Source organism: Dreissena polymorpha, chromosome 9 (assembly GCF_020536995.1).
Source record: "Dreissena polymorpha isolate Duluth1 chromosome 9, UMN_Dpol_1.0, whole genome shotgun sequence".
NCBI classification, from domain to species: domain Eukaryota; kingdom Metazoa; phylum Mollusca; class Bivalvia; order Myida; family Dreissenidae; genus Dreissena; species Dreissena polymorpha.
The window spans coordinates 38,342,011-38,363,371 of NC_068363.1; the positions used below are offsets into that span (position 1 = coordinate 38,342,011).

The 21,361-nt window shown below is 36.0% G+C and overlaps 1 protein-coding gene and 1 long non-coding RNA gene across 18 annotated transcripts in view; both read left to right on the forward strand.

The window, feature by feature from the left end:
- Positions 1–21,361, forward strand: part of LOC127843761 (golgin subfamily B member 1-like) — a 141,311-nt gene that overhangs the window by 30,199 nt on the left and 89,751 nt on the right. For 13 of the 17 annotated variants that reach the window (XR_008032324.1, XR_008032325.1, XM_052373508.1 and 10 more), the window contains 4 exons: positions 1,003–1,086; positions 14,738–14,872; positions 15,806–15,964; positions 17,449–17,511. Coding sequence is in view for 15 of the 17 variants with exons in the window: in XM_052373508.1 (XP_052229468.1) it covers positions 1,003–1,086; positions 14,738–14,872; positions 15,806–15,964; positions 17,449–17,511 (441 nt within the window). In the remaining 2 variants the exon portion in view is untranslated. The remainder of the gene's footprint in view (positions 1–1,002; positions 1,087–14,737; positions 14,873–15,805; positions 15,965–17,448; positions 17,512–21,361) is intronic. The other 4 variants (XM_052373505.1, XM_052373510.1, XM_052373503.1 and 1 more) reach the window with 3 other exon arrangements.
- LOC127843764 (uncharacterized) lies at positions 8,935–11,014 on the forward strand. The gene is made up of 3 exons (XR_008032327.1): positions 8,935–9,348; positions 10,385–10,485; positions 10,858–11,014. It is a non-coding gene; the product is annotated as an uncharacterized LOC127843764 (long non-coding RNA).

The following is a 21,361-nucleotide window of genomic DNA, read 5'->3' on the forward strand; positions in this document are numbered from 1 at the left end:
AATATGAACTTTTTCAAGTAATGTAATATACATGTACGATACCAGTTGTGATATTTCAATTTTAATTTTAATCGTCGTGGTTGACAGTCCCTCTAAGAATTTAGTGCAAGGGAAATGTCTGATGACCAGGCCCCACATACACATTTTATGGGTTTTTATGATGAAAAAGTTATAGCAATGGAAATTTATTAAGCCAAAGTTTCTAATTTGGTACGATATGCTAATTTGGTGAATGGCAGAGCAGGCCCTGACGGTACATTATTATGTAAAGAACCAAAGTGGAAATGTTGGCTTATATAAAGATGGCTTATTTGTAATGTAACATTCATAATATGACTGATGTGGCTTAATGCTCAGGAAAGTAGTGTCTTTGTAAGTTATGGAAATTATAATATGCATGAAAGGAGGTTTAGTGGAATAAGTAGCTAACATGTAAGGCGAATATAGGCAAAGGAGCATTAATGCACAATTCATAAAAAAGAGTAACAAACATTTGGGAAAACTTCCATAAAGCATGAAATGTGGTGTTTAATCTTTACCCTGCCAATTTTAAGAAATTTTATAGCAAGAATTGTACACCTGTTGTGAATGATCTTAATAAAATAATGATTTTATAATTTTGATGGTTAATGTGTCTTTAACTAATTGTTTGGTATATGGTACTAGCTTTTGGTGATTGGTGGTTGTTCCCTAAGCTTTTCATTAACAATTGGCAAAGTTTTCATTAGAACAACATCTATGTGACTATAGTTTTAACTAATCAATAACCATCATTAAAGCGACATCTAGCTGTTGTAAGCTTTGAATTGTGCTCTGTTATCTTTTATTCATACAATTTATTTATTAACTCGTTTCTTTTTTTAAAATGAAACTTAGTTTAGTAGTACCATAATTTAACCGTTTAACATGGAAGTTCATCTCTTATTGTTTGTTCTTCATTTCTTATTAGAACCAAGTAATGAATATCATGTAAATATGTGTAAAAACATGTTTATATTCCAGGTGCAAAAGTCTGATGACATTGTACGCCAGCTGAGGGAGGAACTAGCCCGTGTGAAAGAAGAATACTCACGATCCTCACATGATGTAAGTGATTGCTGTTAAAAGGGCATATGACTAGCATTCTCTGAAAACTGGGCTTATATGAGCCGTATTCTATGAAAACTGGGCTTATATGAGCCGCATTCTGAGAAGACTGGGCTTATATGAGCCGTATTCTGAGAAAACTGGGCTTATATGAGCCGTATTCTGGGAAAACTGGGCTTATGTGAGCCGTATTCTGAGAAAACTGGGCTTATATGAGCCGTATTCTGGGAAAACTGGGCTAATATGAGCTGTATTCTGAGAAAACTGGGCTTATATGAGCCGCATTCTGGGAAAACTGGGCTTTTATGAGCCGCATTCTGGGAAAACAGGGCTAATATGAGCCGTTTTCTGGGAAAAATTGGGCTTATATGAGCCGCATTCTGGTAAAACTGGGCTTATGAGCCGCATTCTGGGAAAACTGGGCTTATATGAGCCGCATTCTGAGAAAACTGGGGTTATATGAGCCGCATTCTGGGAAAACTGGGCTTATATGAGCCGTATTCTGAGAAAACTGGGCTTATATGAGCTGTATTCTGGGAAAACTGGGCTTATATGAGCAGCATTCTGGTAAAACTGGGCTTATATGTGCCGTATTCTCTGAAAACTGGGCTTATATGAGCCGTATTCTCTGAAACCTGGGCTTATATGAGCCGTATTCTCTGAAAACTGGGCTTATATGAGCCGTATTCACTGAAAACTGGGCTTATATGAGCCGTATTCTGGGAAAACTGGGCTTATATGAGCAGCATTCTGGTAAAACTGGGCTTATATGTGCCGTATTCTGGGAAAACTGGGCTTATATGAGCCGTATTCTCTGAAAACTGGGCTTATATGAGCCGCATTCTCTGAAAACTGGGCTTATATGAGCCGCATTCTGGGAAAATTGGGCTTATATGAGCCGCATTCTGAGAAAACTGGGCTTATATGAGCTGTATTCTGGGAAAACTGGGCTTATATGAGCTGTATTCTGGGAAAACTGGGCTAATATTAGCCATATTCTGGGAAAACTGGGCTTATATGAGCCGCATTCTGAGAAAACTGGGCTTATATGAGCCATATTCTGGGAAAACTGGGCTTATATGAGCCGTATTCTGGGAAAATTGGGCTTATATGATCCACATTTTGAGAAAACTGGGCTTATATGAGCTGTATTCTGGGAAAACTGGGCTTATATGAGCCGTATTCTGGGAAAATTGGGCTTATATGAGCCATATTCTGGGAAAATTGGGCTTATATGAGCCGTATTCTGGGGAAAATTGGGCTTATATGAGCCGTATTCTCTGACACCTGGGCTTATATGAGCCGTATTCTCTGAAAACTGGGCTTATATGAGCCGTATTCACTGAAAACTGGGCTTATATGAGCTGTATTCTGGGAAAACTGGGCTTATATGAGCTGTATTCTGGGAAACTGGGCTTATATGAGCTGTATTCTGGGGAAACTGGGCTTATATGAGCTGCATTCTCTGAAACCTGGGCTTATATGAGCCGTATTCTCTGAAAACTGGGCTTATATGAGCCGTATTCACTGAAAACTGGGCTTATATGAGCCGTATTCTGGGAAAACTGGGCTTATATGAGCTGTATTCTGGGAAAACTGGGCTTATATGAGCCATATTCTGGGAAAACTGGGCTTATATGTGCCAGATTCTGGGAAAACTGGGCTTATATGAGCCGTATTCTGGGAAAACTGGGCTTATATGATCTGCATTCTGGGAAAACTGGGCTTATATGAGCAGTATTCTGGGAAAAATTGGGCTTATATGAGCAGCATTCTGGTAAAACTGGGCTTATATGAGCCGCATTCTGGGAAAACTGGGCTAATATGAGCCGTATTCTGGGAAAACTGGGCTTATATGAGCTGTATTCTGGGAAAACTGGGCTTATATGAGCTGTATTCTGGGAAAACTGGGCTTATATGAGCAGTATTCTGGGAAAACTGGGCTTATATGAGCCGTATTCTGGGAAAACTGGGCTAATATGAGCTGTATTCTGGGAAAACTGGACTTATATGAGCCGTATTCTGGGAAAACTGGGCTTATATGAGCTGTATTCTGGGAAAACTGGGCTTATATGAGCTGTATTCTGGGAAAACTGGGCTTATATGAGCTGTATTCTGGGAAAACTGGGCTTATATGAGCTGTATTCTGGGAAAACTGGGCTTATATGAGCTGTATTCTGGGAAAACTGGGCTTATATGAGCAGTATTCTGGGAAAACTGGGCTTATATGAGCCGTATTCTGGGAAAACTGGGCTAATATGAGCTGCATTCTGGGAAAACTGGGCTTATATGAGCAGTATTCTGGGAAAACTGGGCTTATATGAGCAGTATTCTCTGAAAACTGGGCTTATATGAGCCGTATTCTCTGAAAACTGGGCTTATATGAGCCGTATTCTGGGAAAACTGGGCTTATATGAGCTGTATTCTGGGAAAACTGGGCTTATATGAGCTGCATTCTGGGAAAACTTTGCTTATATGAGCTGTATTCTGGGAAAACTGGGCTTATATGAGCAGTATTCTGGGAAAACTGGGCTTATATGAGCCGTATTCTGGGAAAAACTGGGCTTATATGAGCCGTTTTCTGGGAAAACTGGGCTAATATGAGCTGTATTCTGGGAAAACTGGGCTTATATGAGCTGCATTCTGGTAAAACTGGTCTTATATGAGCTGTATTCTGGGAAAAACTGGGCTTATATGAGCTGCATTCTGGTAAAACTGGGCTTGTATGAGCCGTATTCTGGGAAAAACTGGGCTTGATGCATGTGTGTAGTGTCATCCCAGATAAGCCTGTCTAGTCACAGGCTCATCTGTGACAACACTTTCTGCTTGTATGTTATTTTCCTTTTACAGAAAATCTCATTTAACTTCTTTGTTTTTTATCATAACCCTTTCCCACTCGGAGGCAAAGTGAAAATGGCAGTGTGCAAACAGCATAAAACCAGAACAGCCTGTGAGTAACTAGCAGCCTGTTCAGGTTGCATGCTGTTTGCTGCTCATCAGTATCAAAGTGTTGGACATAAAGCCTTCAAAACTTGACTCAAGGAAGAAAGGTCTTTAATTAAATTAAACTTTCTATAGGACTACAAAATTGTGTCAAAATATGTTTTTAAGTGATAAAGGGTTAATGCATGTGTGTAAAGTGTCATCCTGGATCAGCCTGTGCCGTCCACACAGGCTTATCTGTGACAACACTTTCCGCTTGTCTGGAATATTTCTTGAACAGAAAGTCTCTTTTTCAACTTCTTTAACTTTCATCTTAATTGTCATCACTTTGCAAAATGTGTTACAACTTGATTCAAAGTGTCCCGCCATTTCGTTTAAGATAAAGATAAGCTATTGGGTGTGTGGAAAGTATATAAATCTTACAATTTTAATGATCATCGAGTTTAAACCATTTAAGATATGCCGGCTGGTTTGCTTGCATAGTAAATCTGTATTCTTCAGATGTTTAAACAGTGACAGTTTGGTTCTCGCATTGTTTGTTTTAGGCTTCGTTTCTTACAACTTCCTTTAGTTAATATATCTTGACTACTGTTTGATTTTCATAAGTCATGAACAGGGAATAGTTGCTAATTGGTGCTAAACATCAGGGTCAAAGACAATTAGGAAAATATTTGTGAGATTGCGAAAATTTAATAATGTGATACTGAAAAAAAATGCATGAATTTGGTTGTTAGATGTTATTAGCTCATCTATTTTTTGAAAAAAAATTATGAGCTATTGTCATCACCTTGGCGTCTGCGTCTGCGTCGGCGTTGGCGTCCGGTTAAGTTTTGCGTTTAGGTCCACTTTTCTCAGAAAGTATCAATGCTATTGCATTCAAACTTGGTACACTTACTTACTATCATGAGAGGACTGGGCAGGCAAAGTAAGATAACTCTGGCGTGCAATTTGACAGAATTATGTGCCCTTTTTATACTTAGAAAATTGAAAATTTTGGTTAAGTTTTGCGTTTAGGTCCACTTTTCTCAGAAAGTATCAATGCTATTGCATTCAAACTTGGTACACTTACTTACTTTCATGAGGGGACTGGGCAGGCAAAGTTAGATAACTCTGGCGTGCATTTTTACAGAATTATGTGCCCTTTTTATACTTAGAAAATTGAAAATTTTGGTTAAGTTTTGTGTTTTTGCTTTCATACTTGCAACACTTACTAACTATCATAAGGGGAATGTGCAGGCAAAGTAATGTAACTCTGACTGGCATTTTGACAGAATTATGGGCCCTTTTTATACTTAGAAAATTGAAAATTTGGTTAAGTTTTGTGTTTAGGTCCACTTTATTCCTAAAGTATCAAAGCTATTGCTTCATACTTGCAACACTTATTAACTATCATAAGGGGACTGTGCAGGCAAAGTTATGTAACTCTGACTGGCATTTGTACGGAATTATGGGCCCTTTATACTTAGAAAATTGAAAATTTGGTTAAGTTTCGTGTTTTGGTCCACTTTACCCCTAAAGTATCATAGATATTGCTTTCATACTTGGAACACTCGCAAATTATCATAAGGGTACAGTAAAAGGACAAGTTGCATAACTCTGGTTGTCATTTTTACGGAATTATGGCCCTTTTTTGACTTAGTAACTTTGAATATTTGGTTAAATTTTGTGTTTCGATCCACTTTACTTCTTAACTATCAAGGCTATTGCTTTCAAACTTCAAATACTTTCATGCTATCATGAGGTTACTGTACCTGGCAAGTTGAATTTTACCTTGACCTTTGAATGACCTTGACTCTCAAGGTCAAATTATTAAATTTTGCTAAAATTGCCATAACTTCTTTATTTATGATTAGATTTGATTGATACTTTGACAAAACTACTCTTACCTGACATACCACAATAGACTCCACCCAAACCATCCCCCGTGCCCTCCCCCCCCCCCCCCCCCGAATCCCCCCCCTTTTTTTTTTTTTTTTTTTTTTTTCAAGATCATCTCACAAATGACCACCACACACTCACACTATACCCCCCCCCCCACCCCCCCAAATTATTTTTTTTTGAAACGGTTAAAAAACACAAATATTTATATTTATTATTTTATGTTTGAAATACCGTCCAACCATCGCACCCAAGAATCCCCCCCCCCACCCCCCCCACCCCCCCCTCCCGCCCCACCCCCCCCACCCCCTCCCCCCCCCCCCCCCCCCCCCCGATTTTTTGTGTTTTTTTTTGCCTTTTTTTGTATTTTTGGAAAATAATGTAATAAATGCCCACACAATACACCCCTATTCACTCAACCCCTCCCTCCTTTGTGATTGAAAATGAGAGTCCCTTCACCTTTAAAAAGAAAATAGATGAGCGGTCTGCACCTGCAAGGCGGTGCTCTTGTTTTAATTTGTCAGCTGATTTATATTTTTATTTAGAAGCTTAGTCTTATTCATCAAAATGGCATCACTTATTACATAGTTACTTATTAAATATCTCATTAAGAAATGAATTTGTATTTGAACAGTATATAAGTTTATATTATGTTACACAATCATTATTTGCTATATTTGTGTATCAAACCAAATGCTGTCAATGATCATTCCAGAACTATGAAAATTTTGTGAAATAAGAAAGAAGGTGACACAATGATAATATTTTATCTTTATAAAGAAAGAAATGAATGCAAAATAAGAAAGAAGGTGACACAATGATAATATTTTATCTTTATAAAGAAAGAAATGAATGTCTATTGAGATATGGCAAAGATTAAAAACCTCCAAAAAGTTGATAGAGGATTTATCTTGATTGCTCAGTGTTTACTCAGAGGCGAGGTCCTGACCATACAGACTTTCAAGGGATTTCAACAATCGCTGTCTTTGCATAGTTTTTATCTTGTGCTTACTTAGGCTGAATGCTTTCTTGTATCAAATGATCATTGTCAGTCCCTTTAGGTAGAATTTATGTAAAATCCATGTTGAAGGTTTGCATTATGGAACAATTATTGTTTTCGTGAAGCTTTTTTGCTGTAATGTTTCAGTATTTATCATATGAAATTGATTGCCATTTTCAATATAGCTCACTAGTCCAGTGCTGTGAGTTAGTTTGTTGAGTGTTTTATGAATATTTTCTCAAATATTGACTGGTCTGTTTCGTGGCATCTATTGAAATTTTGTTGACATATAATGACAATCAGTAAGAGATTATGGTCTGCCCTTTGTGCTACTTAGTTTCTGTCCCAAATGACTGGAATGGAGATCATTTGAAGTTTTAATATTAACTTGTACTAGTTTGTATAGAAACACAGAATACAATTTGATACAGCATGAATATTGTCCTAAAAATTGGGATAAAGAGCACTTTGGCATCAATTTCGAAACAGCAATTAAAATATGGTGACACTGTCCTTCACAAAATCTCATTCTTTATAACAAGCTGAATATCAAAGCATGCCATAATGTAGTTGCCTCAAGTTTGAAAGGTTTCTTGATTGGATTTCAAATTATGCGTTCCAATCAGCCTATCTCCAACTTATCAATACTTAGTGTTATTAAATTACATCTTGGCTTTATAATGAGGGATCAACTATGCATTGAAAACTTCTTGTGTTCTAATGGGCCTCATACCAGTGGATATTTAATTAAATAATTGTGCAGTAAAAGGGCTCTCTGTCCCAACGTGTGGAGTTGAATGTTTAATTTTAATTTTGATAAAATGGATAGAAATATGTCACAATGAGTCAGGTATGCGTCTTTGTTTTCATTTATTGAAGGCATATCCCGTCTGTAGATCTGCCATAGTCATTAGCACTTTTCTATGGAATTCCATAGAAAATATTATGGAATTCTACGGAAATCGATGGAAATCCATGGAATTTGATGGAATTCCATCCACTTGCCAATTTTCCATCTGAATCTCGACTTAAATTCCATACATTTCCACGGAATGTATGGAAAACACCATGGAAAGTTGGACTTAGCCATTTTTTTCAACGGAAATCGTTATGGAAAATAACTTATACATTTTCTTGGATGGAAATCAATGGAAAATAACTTAGAAAATTTTCGCTGGTTGTCTGAAATGTATTTGTAGTTTAATACATGTATGAATTTATTTGCATCATGTATTTTGTATTTAAAAGAAAATGCAATAAAGATAATTATAAATTTGTTCTAGAAATTGGAACAGGTCTGGAACTGTTCCATATTTGTGTTCCAAAACGTATGTTCTGGAATTGTTCCAAAACATTTTTTTAGAATAAATCCAGAACATTTGTGGAAAATGGCTTAGGACTGAAACTGTTCCAATAATTTCAAGAACCTTTTTAGAACATTTCAAGGACAAAATATGGTCAAAAATTTCTAAAAATGTTTTAAAATGTAGTTCTAGAACACATCTAGAACGCTTTAAGTTCTTATGGGGAATAAGAACACATATAGAACACCTTACACTTACAAATAGCCAAATAGACTTCATAGTAGCGACAGCAGCAGCAGCAGTAGTAGTAGTAGTTGTAGATGTAGTAGCTGTATTAGTAGTAGTAGTTGTTGTTGTTGTAGTAGGTGTTGTTGTTGTAGTAATTGATGTAGTAGCAGTAGTGTTTTTTATATCAGTAGAGGTTGTGGTGGTAGTAGTAGTAGTAGAAGTAGTAGCATTAACAGTTTCTGTAGCAATAGTAGTAGCAATAGAAGTAGCAGTAGTAGCAGTTGTTGCTGTAGTAGCAGTTGTTGCTGCTGCTGTTGCTGCTGTTGTTGTTGCTGCTGTTGTTGTTGCTGCTGTTGCTGTTGCTGCTGTTATTGTTGTTGTTGTTGGTGGTGGTGGTGTTGTTGATGCTGTTTTAATTAAAGTAGTAGTTCTGCAGAAGTAGGAGTAGTTGTTACTTTCAAAGCAATTTCTACAAGTTTAAATTTCTTAACCCTGTCCAAGTGGTATACACACTGTTTTTTCTCAATATCAAACTCAGCCAGTCCAGGTTGTCAAATAACAATCTATCTGATAAGCCAAGCATGTGTTGTACATCAGATGTTGGGTATGTTTGCTGCAAATCTATTGGTTATAAGATATAACAGCCTTTTCTAATTGGCTGAATTCAAATACAGAAAGTTTACCTGTTAGATTGAAACATGAAACATGGTGGACAATGTACTGGTTTAACTTGTTAAAATAAAGTTAAAGACATTTAACAAACAGAAGAGTTCATTAGTTTTTCCATTAAAAACACTTTCTTAAAATACTTATGTATTTATATCATTTGGAAAGTGACATGAAATATTGCTAAAGAGTGATGCATACAGTGTTTGAGCAGTCTGTCTAGGAATAGAACAACAACTGAAGGTTTGTGATTTTTATTATTTCTAAATATTCCTTTAAATTTAATCTTCTTATGACATTATTGTAGACCTTTTTATGTGATATTTGAGGTTTTAGTATGGCAAATATTAGTTTAAAAGCAGCTGTCACCCAAATTTTCACTTAGTGGAGTTTGCAGGTTGAAAAAGGAAGTAATAAGACCTATGTGGAGAAATTAATAACGTTAAATGTAGTATCGGAATTTTATCATGCAAGGTTATGGAACTGCAGGCTAAGGAAGTTTTTTACTGTGCATGTTGAGCACTCAATGCTCATAAATGGTGTTAATGTTTATTATTATCCCCCGCGATAGGCGGAGGGATATTGTTTTGGCGTTGCCTTCCTTCCGTCTGTCCGTCTTTCCATCCGTCCGTAGCCATATCTTGGAAGTGCTTTGGCAGATTTCACTGAAACTTGGTATGAGTATGTATATGGATAAGAGGACATGCATGCCAAATGGCATTGTACACCATTAGTTAATAACAGAGTTATGGCCCTTTGTATCTTGAAAAAATGCTTTTTGTGTGTCCAAGGCCATATCCTGGAAGTGCATGGGCGGATTTCATTGAAACCTGGTTCGAGTATATATATGGATAAGAGGATGATGCACGCCAAATGGAATTGTACACCATCTGTTAAAAACGGGGTTATGGCCCTTTGTATCTTTAAAAAATGCTTGTTTGAGTGTCAAATATAATACTTATGTGTCCAGAAGCATGTTGGCGGGGGATATCAATTCAACGTATTTGCTTGTAAATAAAAAATTAAACCAATGGAATTGGTTTTTAGGTATCTGAGTGTGCATTTTCATACCAATAGAATTACACATCATTCTAATTATAGCAATAATAAATTTGTACTAATCATACCAACAAATTAAGTTATGCTTAGTGCTTTGCGATGTATTCACTTCGTTTTTAGTTCTCTTTCTAAAGACCATTTAACAACTTAATATTTAAAACAATTCATGAATTACGTTCCCTATACATTTTCATTATGTGCTTTAATTACCATTGACCAGTTGATGGAAGATACTGCAGAGTTTGGCAGGGAAATAATCCAACAGCAAAGCGGCTCTTTAAGCGCATTTACCTAGAGGACTTACAGGGCCACAAATTCATGGTAAATATTGTCATGCCCTGGGCTAGATAAGTTATTTAATGTTAACCACCTGAAAGTATTTTGTCTTCTTGGAATTCAATATATTGGTCTAAGTCAGTTACACTTTTCTGGATCCTGGGATAACTTTAAAAGTTCTAAGTATTTTTTCATGAAACTTGAAACATGAACAGATGACAATAAGGACATTTTGCATGTCATTTCATGTTGTTTATAATGCAAGAATTCTGGTTGCTATGGCAACAAATATATTTAACAAACTTAAAATAGTGAAGATTAACAGGTAGGGGACCATATTGCTTTGCAATCTCTTGTTATAGTTTGAATGTAAATAACTCTTTGCTTTAGACATTTTTATGATTTTTTATTCTGTAGAGCACATGTGAGCAGTATACAATGTACCTCATACCAAAAAACGACCCGGAGGCAGTGACTGGTGTTCAATATTCTCAGAAGAAAAGGAAAATGGCAGTGGGAGACTTGGACAAACATTTTTAAAAACTAGCCTCTGTGTTAAGCCTGGCAGTCTGTGGCTGGTGACATGTTTTATTTTGGTAACTTCTTGTATAAAAAAGACCAGTTATTTATTTTGTGAATTGTATTTGTGTTTGTTTTTTGTCTTAATTTATTTGTTGTTTTTTTAATTTAGGAATTTGAAACTTGGATAATTGAATTAAGTCCGTGTTCAACGGTACTGAGCATAGTATAATAAATAACAAATTTACAACAGTTGTTAATTTGTTATGTATTATTATTAACTATGCTCAGTACTTGAATACTGGCTGTCTGCATGGGAATTTGTTTTCTAGAAAGTTGGTTTCAGACTTAAATATTTGAAGTTAACCTTCGGAACTTTTCTAGAATTGTACTGGAACACATCAACTAGAACTGAACTTCTGTTATCATACTGAAAGTGTTCTAGAATTAATAAGGAACAGTTGTTGAACGTTAAATTTATGAGAAAAAACTCTAGAACAATTGTGCGTGATGTGTGTGTGCATGTAATTGTGTGTGTTTATGAACATATGTGAGAAAGGAAGTATACTTGTCATAAGCGAAATGTAAAATTCTACTTCTATGTTTTATATTGTGCCTTTTATAAGTTTTTCTTTTCTCACCTGTATATGCGTGCATGTTTATGGATGTGTTTTTGAATGTGTGCATGCATGCCTGTGGTTAAGAGAGTTGGTACTTTATGAAAATGTAAAACCACTCATTTTTTAATATGTACTGTGACTGCATGTGTGTGGTTAATGATTGATGCCAGATCTTGTTCTTGTTTAACTTCTATGATGAAACCTTTAGTTACATTCACATTTGTTTTTCAAAATCAATAAAATGCCTTTGATATATAATCTGTTTTTTTTTCTATTTTATTCCAGCTTTTTATTAAATTCCATAGCTTTTCACGGAATTCCACGGCATTCTATGGAATTCCACGGCATTCTATGGAATTCCACGGCATTCCATGGAATTCCACGGCGTTCCATGGATTTCCACGGCGTTCTATGGAATTCCACGGAATTCTTTGGAATTCCACGGCATTCTATGGAATTCCACGGCATTCTATGGAATTCCACGGCATTATATCGAATGCCACGGCATTCTATGGAATTCCACGGCATTTTATGGAATTCCATCCCATATCAAGTCCCCCTTCTGTTTTTTTTTCACTTTTCCATTGATTGCATGGAATCGGATGGAAAGTTAGTGCCAATACTCCACGGAATTCCATCTAACGGTTTCCATAGAATTCCATATGATTCCACGGCAGATCTACAGACGGGATACTCACTTTCACACCAGATCATCAATTTTTTTTTAGGTTTTATATGATAATAATTTACAAAAAAGTTGTTTATAAATGTATTTTTCCATCAGTAGAGTATGAAAATGTCCATTACTCTGTAATATATCTGCTTGTTTTGTAGTCTGTTACAATTTTGGTATTGATTGTCATTTATAATTGTTCCTTTGTACATTATTTGCATTTTTGTCCAACCATGTTTGTCTTTAGGGGTTTATTTCAACTGTTTTGTCTGCAATTGTTAAAAAATGAGTTTAGTACGCCCTTTAAGCATGGAGTGCTATAGACTTTTCTCACCCAATTTATTATATGAAATCATACTCCACTGTTTTGAAACACTTTTGTATATTTTGCTTACATTACGCATTCCTTGTAAACATAAATATATTTCAGTCAACAGAGCAGCAACAATTCCTTATATATATATATATATATATATATATATATATATATATATATATATATATATATATATATATATATATATATATATACATATATGTTAACAAATTGATTGTAAATGACTTGAATTTGTTAGTGAAACTAAACCAGAACATTTTTGTACAATGTAATTTATTTCTTGATGGTTTGCCATATAGCTTTTAATTACCTTAATGTTTTCTTAGAGGGTAGTCACATATATGGATCATGACTTAATGGTTGTTTTTATACAAGTTAAATGTTATGGCCATTTTTCAGTCTGCGTAAGCTTATATTGATATTTATTGTTCAAGCCTACGAAGGCCAAACAAAAAAAAAAGGTCCGTTTGGGGTCTCCTTGGGGAAAAAAACAGGGTCGGTAGGTAGCGATTTTTTTTTGTCTTTCGGGGTACTAGAATGGAAGGCTACTAAAGCTTATTATAAGAAATACATGTATATATATATCTTTGTTTGCTTGATATCACATCTTATATGAACTAAAATGAACAATTTTTTTTTTTTTTTGGCGACCGCAATAAAAAGTTGAGGGTCGGCGCCAATTCGGGAGACACAGTCGGGAGACCCGAAACAAACCTTTTTTTTTGGCCCCAAAACAAATTAATAATTTAAAAAATGTAAATAATTCCAAATTTGCAAGTCATGACACGTGAATAAGCCAAAAAAACAACATCACTCAAAGCAGCGTTATAGATAATTTTTTTACCCATGGGGGTAAATACCCCCACTTTTCAAAGCATGGGGGTAAATGGTCAAATTTTGCCTTGCTGGAAGGGTAATTTGATACAAGTAAAACAAGAATATAGCCGGGGTACAGACACACTACTTGAATCATGTTAAACACAATAAACCATTAACTATGTGTATTCCGTCATAGTTGTAGGTTTCTTAAAGTGTTTTTTTTTAACTGTCCTTGGTTAAAAGGCTTCCACCACCATGAGCCACGGAAAACTTTTTTGCCAACTTTCAACAGTTGTTGTATTAGCATTTAAGTGTGTCCTTTTTGATTTGAAAACAGAGGATATTAAATCATTCAGTATTGGCAGTACAATGTTTTTACTTGATACAACTTTTGCCGTATAAAAAGAATCAATTTTACTTTGAGAAGTAATTTGTTTTGGCTTCGAAGAAGCCATCCTGACCTCTTCATGTAATTTAATAAACACATTAGAGCGCTTGACTGTCTGTTAAAATATCAATACTAAGTTTACCATGCATCTGGATGATACATACTGACTGGCTAACTATTTCTACAATCAAGTGCACAAATAAGCTCTAATTTTTACAATAACCAGTCTCATATTTTGGCGTAAGACAATCAGCTGTTTGTAAACGTTGTACGCAGAGAATTTACATCATTTGCGAAAGTCCAGATTGGCTTGCTTAAATGTACGCACGGAAATGATAAATTGAGCGTATCTTGATATTTCTAATGCGTATATTAGGTTGATGCGCAGCTTATTTAGAACGCTGTCAAAGCATATACATAAAAGAATATTAATCTAATCAAAATATAGTGTAATTGTGTTATTAATCAAACTAAAATCAAATTATGTTGCATCTATATCATGAAATGTTAGGCCCTTTATCACGCAGATACGCACTTTGAGTCTTTTACACGTCAACAGTCCCTTACTGGCCTTAGAAAATCAAATTGAAGACATTTTTTACTATATTCAAGTTTTTAAGGCTTCATTTCCAATCCTTGGGTAATAATGAGCAGCAAACAGCATAAAACAGACTGCAAGTTACAGGCTGTTCTGGTTTTATACTGGCTGCATGAGGCAATTTTAAGTCTGCATGTGAGCGGGAAAAGGTTAAAAGTTAGATGATGCCTAAACTTGATATAAGCTCTGTGAAAAGTTGGTTTCAAGCATATGTGCTTAAAGTGTTGTCTCAAAATAAGCCTGTGCATTCCACACAGGCTGATCAGGAACAACACTTTCCGCCTAAACTGGATTTTGTCTGGGACAATTCGCACACGCATAAAACCCCAATGTCTCGCTGCAGGTGTCTCACTTTGAGCGGCGAATTCAGACCTTGGAGGCGGAGCTTAAGGACTCCAAGGAGCAGAGAAGGCGGGCCCTTGAAGAGGTAACGTGTCATTCTGTCAGCCCCGCTGTGGAAAAACTGGGCTTAATGCAGGTGAAGATAATAAGTTATGACACTTTTGCTGTACTGGTATTTGTTTGAAGGAAGTCTCTAATTCTTAGGGTAAGTCCAGTTTAAGGGCACATGCATTAAGTCCAGTTTTTCCATTGACTTACAGCACCTCTTACAACCACTTTTGTTGAATATTTTAAATGGCACTTTGATGCTTATATATTCATATTAATTTTTTCTATTTGCTAATTATTTGTATCTAATTTCTACATTGTTTCTTTGTATGAAACATTAAGCTATTCCCTCAATGAAAGCTCTGATGAACAAAGCAGAATATAGAGAATCAGATATGGGTTTACATGTTTTTTATGCCCCTGGATCCAATGGTCGGGGGTATATTGTTTTTGGCCTGTCTGTCATTCTGTCCCAAAACTTTAACCTTGGTTAAACTTTAACTTTTACTTTTGCAATATTGAAGATAGCAACTTGATATTTGGCATGCATGTGTATCTCATGGAGCTGCACATTTTGAGTGGTGAAAGGTCAACGTCAAGGTCATCCTTGAAGGTCAAAGGTCAAATATATGGCTTCAAAGCGGCGTCAAAACTTTAACCTTGGTCATAACTTTTGCAATATTGAACATAGCAACTTGATATTTCACCATTTTGAGTGGTGAAAGGTCAAGGTCATCCTTCAAGGTCAAAGGTCAAATATATGGCTTCAAAGCGGAGCAATAGGGGGCATTGTGTTTCTGACAAACACATCTCTTGTTCATATTGAAATCACCTCAATTTTTAAAATATTTAAAAGATAATGCAAAACTCCTGAAAGTATTAAAATTGAATCATATGACATAGCTTATTAAAAAAGGGTATCAGTCAGGCTAACCTTTTTGCTCTATTTTAGCAGTAACATAACAATGTATGTAACACTTATTCCTTTCTCATATTCTCATCATCTGCCCTTGCCCCACAGATTGGTCAGCTGCAGGACCGTATCCGAGATGGTCAGGTGTCCACCAAGGACCACCACTCCGTGCTCAAGTCTGAGCTGGCGCGGCGGGACGAAACCATCCAGAAACTGAGACGAGACGTGCTCGGTCTCCAGGAGAAGCGAGATGCTGCAGTCGCTGAGGTAACCATGGTTACGATAGGGTTGTATTTCCTGATGGATCAGAGCAAAACTGTGCGAGATTTTTGCATAATTGATATGGTGCTTGCTCTCGGAAGATGACGCTTAATTCATAAACCTAATATGTTGTCCCAGATTAGCCCTTAGCACGTGCACAGGCTACTCAGGGTCATCACTGTCTGCCTAGAGTGGATTTTTGTTAAAATGAGACTTCTTTAAAACAAAAAATTCTATTAAAGAGCAAGTTATGTCACTGATTAGCCTGTATGGACTGAACAATTGAGAATAACACTTTAAGCCATATTTTCCTGAACGGACTGAACAATTGAGAATGACACTTTAAGCCTTGTTTCCCTGTACGGACTGAACAATTGAGAATGACACTTAAAGTCATATTTTCCTGTACGGACTGAACAATTGAGAATGACACTTTAAGCCTTGTTTTCCTGTACACACTGAACAATTGAGAATAACACTTTAAGCCATGTTTTCCTGTACGGACTGAACAATTGAGAATAACACGTTAAGCCATGTATTAGCCTGTACGGACTGAACAATTGAGAATAACACTTTAAGCCTTGTTTTCCTGTACGGACTGAACAATTGAGAATGACACTTTAAGCCATATTTTCCTGTACGGACTGAACAATTGAGAATGACACTTTAAGCCATATTTTCCTGTACGGACTGAACAATTGAGAATGACACTTTAAGCCATGTTTTCCTGTACGGACTGAACAATTAAAAATAACACTTTAAGCCATGTTTCCTCAGAGCAGGGCTCATATACTATTGGATTTAGAATCAGGCTTAAGAAATAGCCTGTGAATCAGTGACTGTGAAAAAACAGTTTCAAGTAATAAAAATGTTGCTAGGTAACGCATGCCATAGAGCATAGTTTTGCACTAAAACATCAGAAGCTGCATGTACAATACTGAGTATGTATATGAATATTCTTCCAGTATTAAAAATATGCTTAATATAATAAATTATAATCTGCTTCTTGGTAAATAAGGAAGAAGAATAATAGGCAAAATATATTGCTCTAATGTAACATAATTGTTATTTTCATACTGGGTTGTATAGATGTTTAATTAGAGGTCATGTTTAAATGCTTGAAGTTTAAATGCAATGTTTAAATGCTTGAAGTTGATGTTTTGCATTCTTAAGTCTTTAAGATGCTTTCAAGACAATACATTGTTTTTATATTTTGATAGGTTAGTTTCAATGCTAGCAGTTTTATTTTTGCCTTTTGTGTGTTTTCAAATTTTGGCTTTTGGCTAGATGATGTTTTCTTGTATTGACAATTTTATTTATATTTGCAAAAGAAAACTCCGATCTTTAAAACAATAACTAAATTTCTTCAGGTTATTATTATAATTGTTTAACTGTTTAAAGTGTGTTACAAATCTAAACGAAATGATAAAAGCAATTAGAGGAAGTGTAGTAGATTTTTTTATGTTATGCAATCTGTGGTCATATTTTAGCTCGATCAACAAACAAAATGTCTGCATATAACTGAGGATAAGGTTAAACATCAGCAAGAGGAGGTAACTCCAAGTTTCTGTGTCACACATGTGGTGGTTGTCTCCCATAGTACACAGTTTCCTCCCTTTTTTCCAAATCTTTCCTTCTTTCCCGCACTTTACCAATCTGCAAGCATTGCTTTTTGCTTTGAAGCTGTTAAAGTCTTTGATACAGACAAACTACAGAGCTCTGCTGTTGTCCTTTCTTCTACTAACAGTTATTGACACTAATTACACAAATAGATAATACTTTAAATCTTCGCCGTCTACCCTATGTCCTCTGCTCTGATTTGACACTGTTACCCATCCTTGTAGATAAATTGGGTGCAAGGCATATCAATCCAAATAATTACTGTTGTATTTTATGGTTTTAATATTAGAATTTTCTTGTCATTACTTCCTAAAAAATGTGCCCATTTTAAATAAGAAAGAAGTCATTTTGTCATGTAACATTATGTTTTAATAATCTCAAAGGTAATCCTATTTGCATGGCAAACAATTCAACACCGTCTGCCTGAACATTTAAATGAAGTGTATACAATTTTTAACTTGACTGATCTCTTATCATAAAACATTTTGGGCCTAGTTTCAATGCAGTAAGTAATCAAGTAATTTTTGGGATCATGTTTTGTTAGCTCACCTGAGCACGTTGTGCTCATGGTGAGCTTTTGTGATCGCTTTTTGTCCGTCGTCTGTTGTCCGTTGTTCAGCGTCAACATTTGCCTTGTTAACTCTCTAGAGGCCACATTTATTGTCCAATCTTCATGAAATTTGGTCAGAAGATTGGTTTTAATGATATCTTGGATGAGTTCGAAAATGGTTACGTTTGCTTGAAAAAACATGGCTGCCAAGGTATGTGGCATTTTTCCTAATATGGCTATATATGGCTTTAGTAAAATCTTGTAAACACTCGAGAGGCCACAGTTATTGTCTGATCTTCATAAAACTTGGTCAGAAGATTCATCCCAATAATATCTTGGACGAGTTCGAAAATTATGCCGGTTGGTTGAAAAACATGGCCGCCAGGGGGCCGGGCATTTTTCCTTATATGGCTATAGTAAAACCTTGTTTACACTCAAGAGGCCACATTTATTTTCCGATCTTCATGAAACTTGCTCAGAAGATTTGTCCCACTTATATCTTGGATGAGTTCAAAAATGGTAACCTTTGCTTGAAAAACATGACTTTCAAGGGGCAGGGCATTTTTCCTTATATGGCTGTATATGGCTATAGTAAAATCTTGTTAACACTCTAGAGGCCACATTTATTGGCCAATCTTCATGAAACTTGGTCAGAAGATTCTTTTCATTATATCTTGGACAAGTTAAAAAATGATGCCGATTGGTTGAAAAACATGGCCGCCAGGGGGCGGGGCATTTTTCCTTATATGGCTATGGTAAAACCTTGTTAACACTCTAGAGGCCACATTTATTGTCCAATCTTGATGAAATATGATCAGAAGATTTGTCTTAATGATGTCTTGGATGAGTTCGAAAATGGTTACGTTTGCTTGAAAAACATGGCCGCCAAGGGGCGGGGCATTTTTCCTTTTTTTTTATAAGGCTAAAGTAAAATCTTGTTAACACTCTAGAGGCCACATTTATAGTCCAATCTTCATGAAACTATATTTTCTTTATTCTTAGACTTAAGTCTAAGAATTGTTTGGTGAATACGGGCCTCTGTACGAAGATTCATCCCAATAATATCTTGGACGAGTTCAAAAATGATGCCGTTTGGTTGAAAAACATGGCCACAATGGGGGGCGGGGCTATTTTCCTTATATGGCTATAGTAAAACCTTGTTAACACTCTATAGAGGTCACATTTATTTTCCGATCATCATGAAACTTGGTCAGAAGATTTATCCCAATGATATCTTGGATGAGTTCGAAAAATGGTTTTGGTTGCTTTAAAAACATCGCCACTAGGGGCGGGGCATTTTTCCTTATATGGCTATATATAGCTATAGTAAAACCTTGTTAACACTCTAGAGGCCACATTTATTGTTCAATCTTTATGAAATTTGGTCAGAAGATTGGTCTCAATGATATCTTGGATGAGTTCGAAAATAATTATGTTTGCTTGAAAACAATGGCTTCCAAGGGGCGGGGCATTTTTGCTTATACTGTGAAACCATTTATTTTCGTCAGCACGAAATTTCATCCTTTTAAAAAAAATGACTTTTTCGTCAGCACTTAAATTCGTCCATTTCTGGTTTTGAAAAAAAAGCGTCCGATTTGTTTGTAATGTTTGTAATACATGTAATATACGGTTGCGAAAAAATCGTGCTGGGGAAAGAGGGGTGACACTTGCAGGAGGTAGGCCTTGTTTGGCATATGTCAATTAACAAGTCTGTTATTTCAGGTGATAGTTACTGTCCCTAATTATTTTATGTCATTGACACGTTCTTTGTTATGATTAGCGGATAAGTGGGACTGAATAAGCGTTAACGAGTGTTTTAAACAACGAAGTCAATTGCCAATTAGTCTTTTTCCATTACAATCAGGGACAACCAAACACACATCAATATGTTCTTTATTAATTTGTAATAAAAGCGCAGAATGTATTTCAGTCAGGTGTTGATCACACATCGTCATATTTTAATTGCATTTAATAGTATTGTCTTTAATCCGGATTCGCCGGGTGTTGGCTGTATAATCTGCAACACCCCTTGAAAAACACAATACACACAATGGGTAATAAAATTGTTAACAATTAGCACTAAATAACACTTTTATACCTAAACGAAGTCGACGCATTCGATACAGCCTTATTGCATTCGCGTTTTACAGGAAATTTCAGTTGTCAGTACACTGTTTAATGTACACCCCTTTGTGTCAAAACCGGATTTAACTTGAGTGTGAATAGTCGACTGTTTCATGTTCTTTGTATCAATACCATCCAGGTATCTGTACTATAAGTATACCAGTCTACAAACAAGGTGTGCGCTTCGCATATGGGTATTTGGACGTTAAAAGAATTGACCTACGGTTTAGCGTTCACGCCGTCAAACGCATTTAGCAATATAAATTTTTTTTTTCCCCATTTTTTTTTCTTGCAAAAAATACTAGTGGCTTATAACTTACCTTGCAATCTTTTTTTCTCGCATTTTGCGAGTGTACAAGTGTTAATTTCAAGCCCTGTGTATATGCGTGGATTACGCTGGATTTAAATCTCTCATGCCTACGGTAGTTCAGTGTTATTTGTTTCAAATATGGGACATGATTGTTCGTTAGGATCTTGAATTCGTCCATCGGTCGAAGGACTAAAAAGACGAAAATTAATGTCTGACGAATAATAATGGTTTCACAGTATGGCTATTGTAAAATCTTGTTAACACTCTAGAGGCCACATTTACTGTCCGATGTTCATGAAACTTGGTCAGAAGATTCATCCCGATAATATCTTGAAAGAGTTAAAAAATGATGCCGGTTGGTTGAAAAACATGGCTGCCAGGGGCGGGGCATTTTTCCTTATATGGCTATTGTAAAACCTTGTTAACACTCTAGAGGCCACATTTATTTTACGATCTTCGTGAAACTTGGTCAGAAGATTTGTCCCAATAATATCTTGTTATCTCAGGTGAGCGACTTTGGGCCTTTCAGGCCCTCTTGTTTAAATATATGATAGTTATTTCCTTCCCACACTGAGTTAACCCTTTCCCACTTAAAGTAAAAATGGCTATGTGCAAACAGCATAAAACCAGAACAGCCTGTGAGTAACTCACTCTCTGTTCAGGTTTTATGCTGTTTGCTGCTCATCAGTATCTAAGTGTTGGAAATGAAGCCTTTAAAATCCGAGTCTAGTAAGAAAGGTTTTTAATTAAATATAACTTTCAAAGGGACCACTAATGTTTCAAAATACGTATCTAAGTG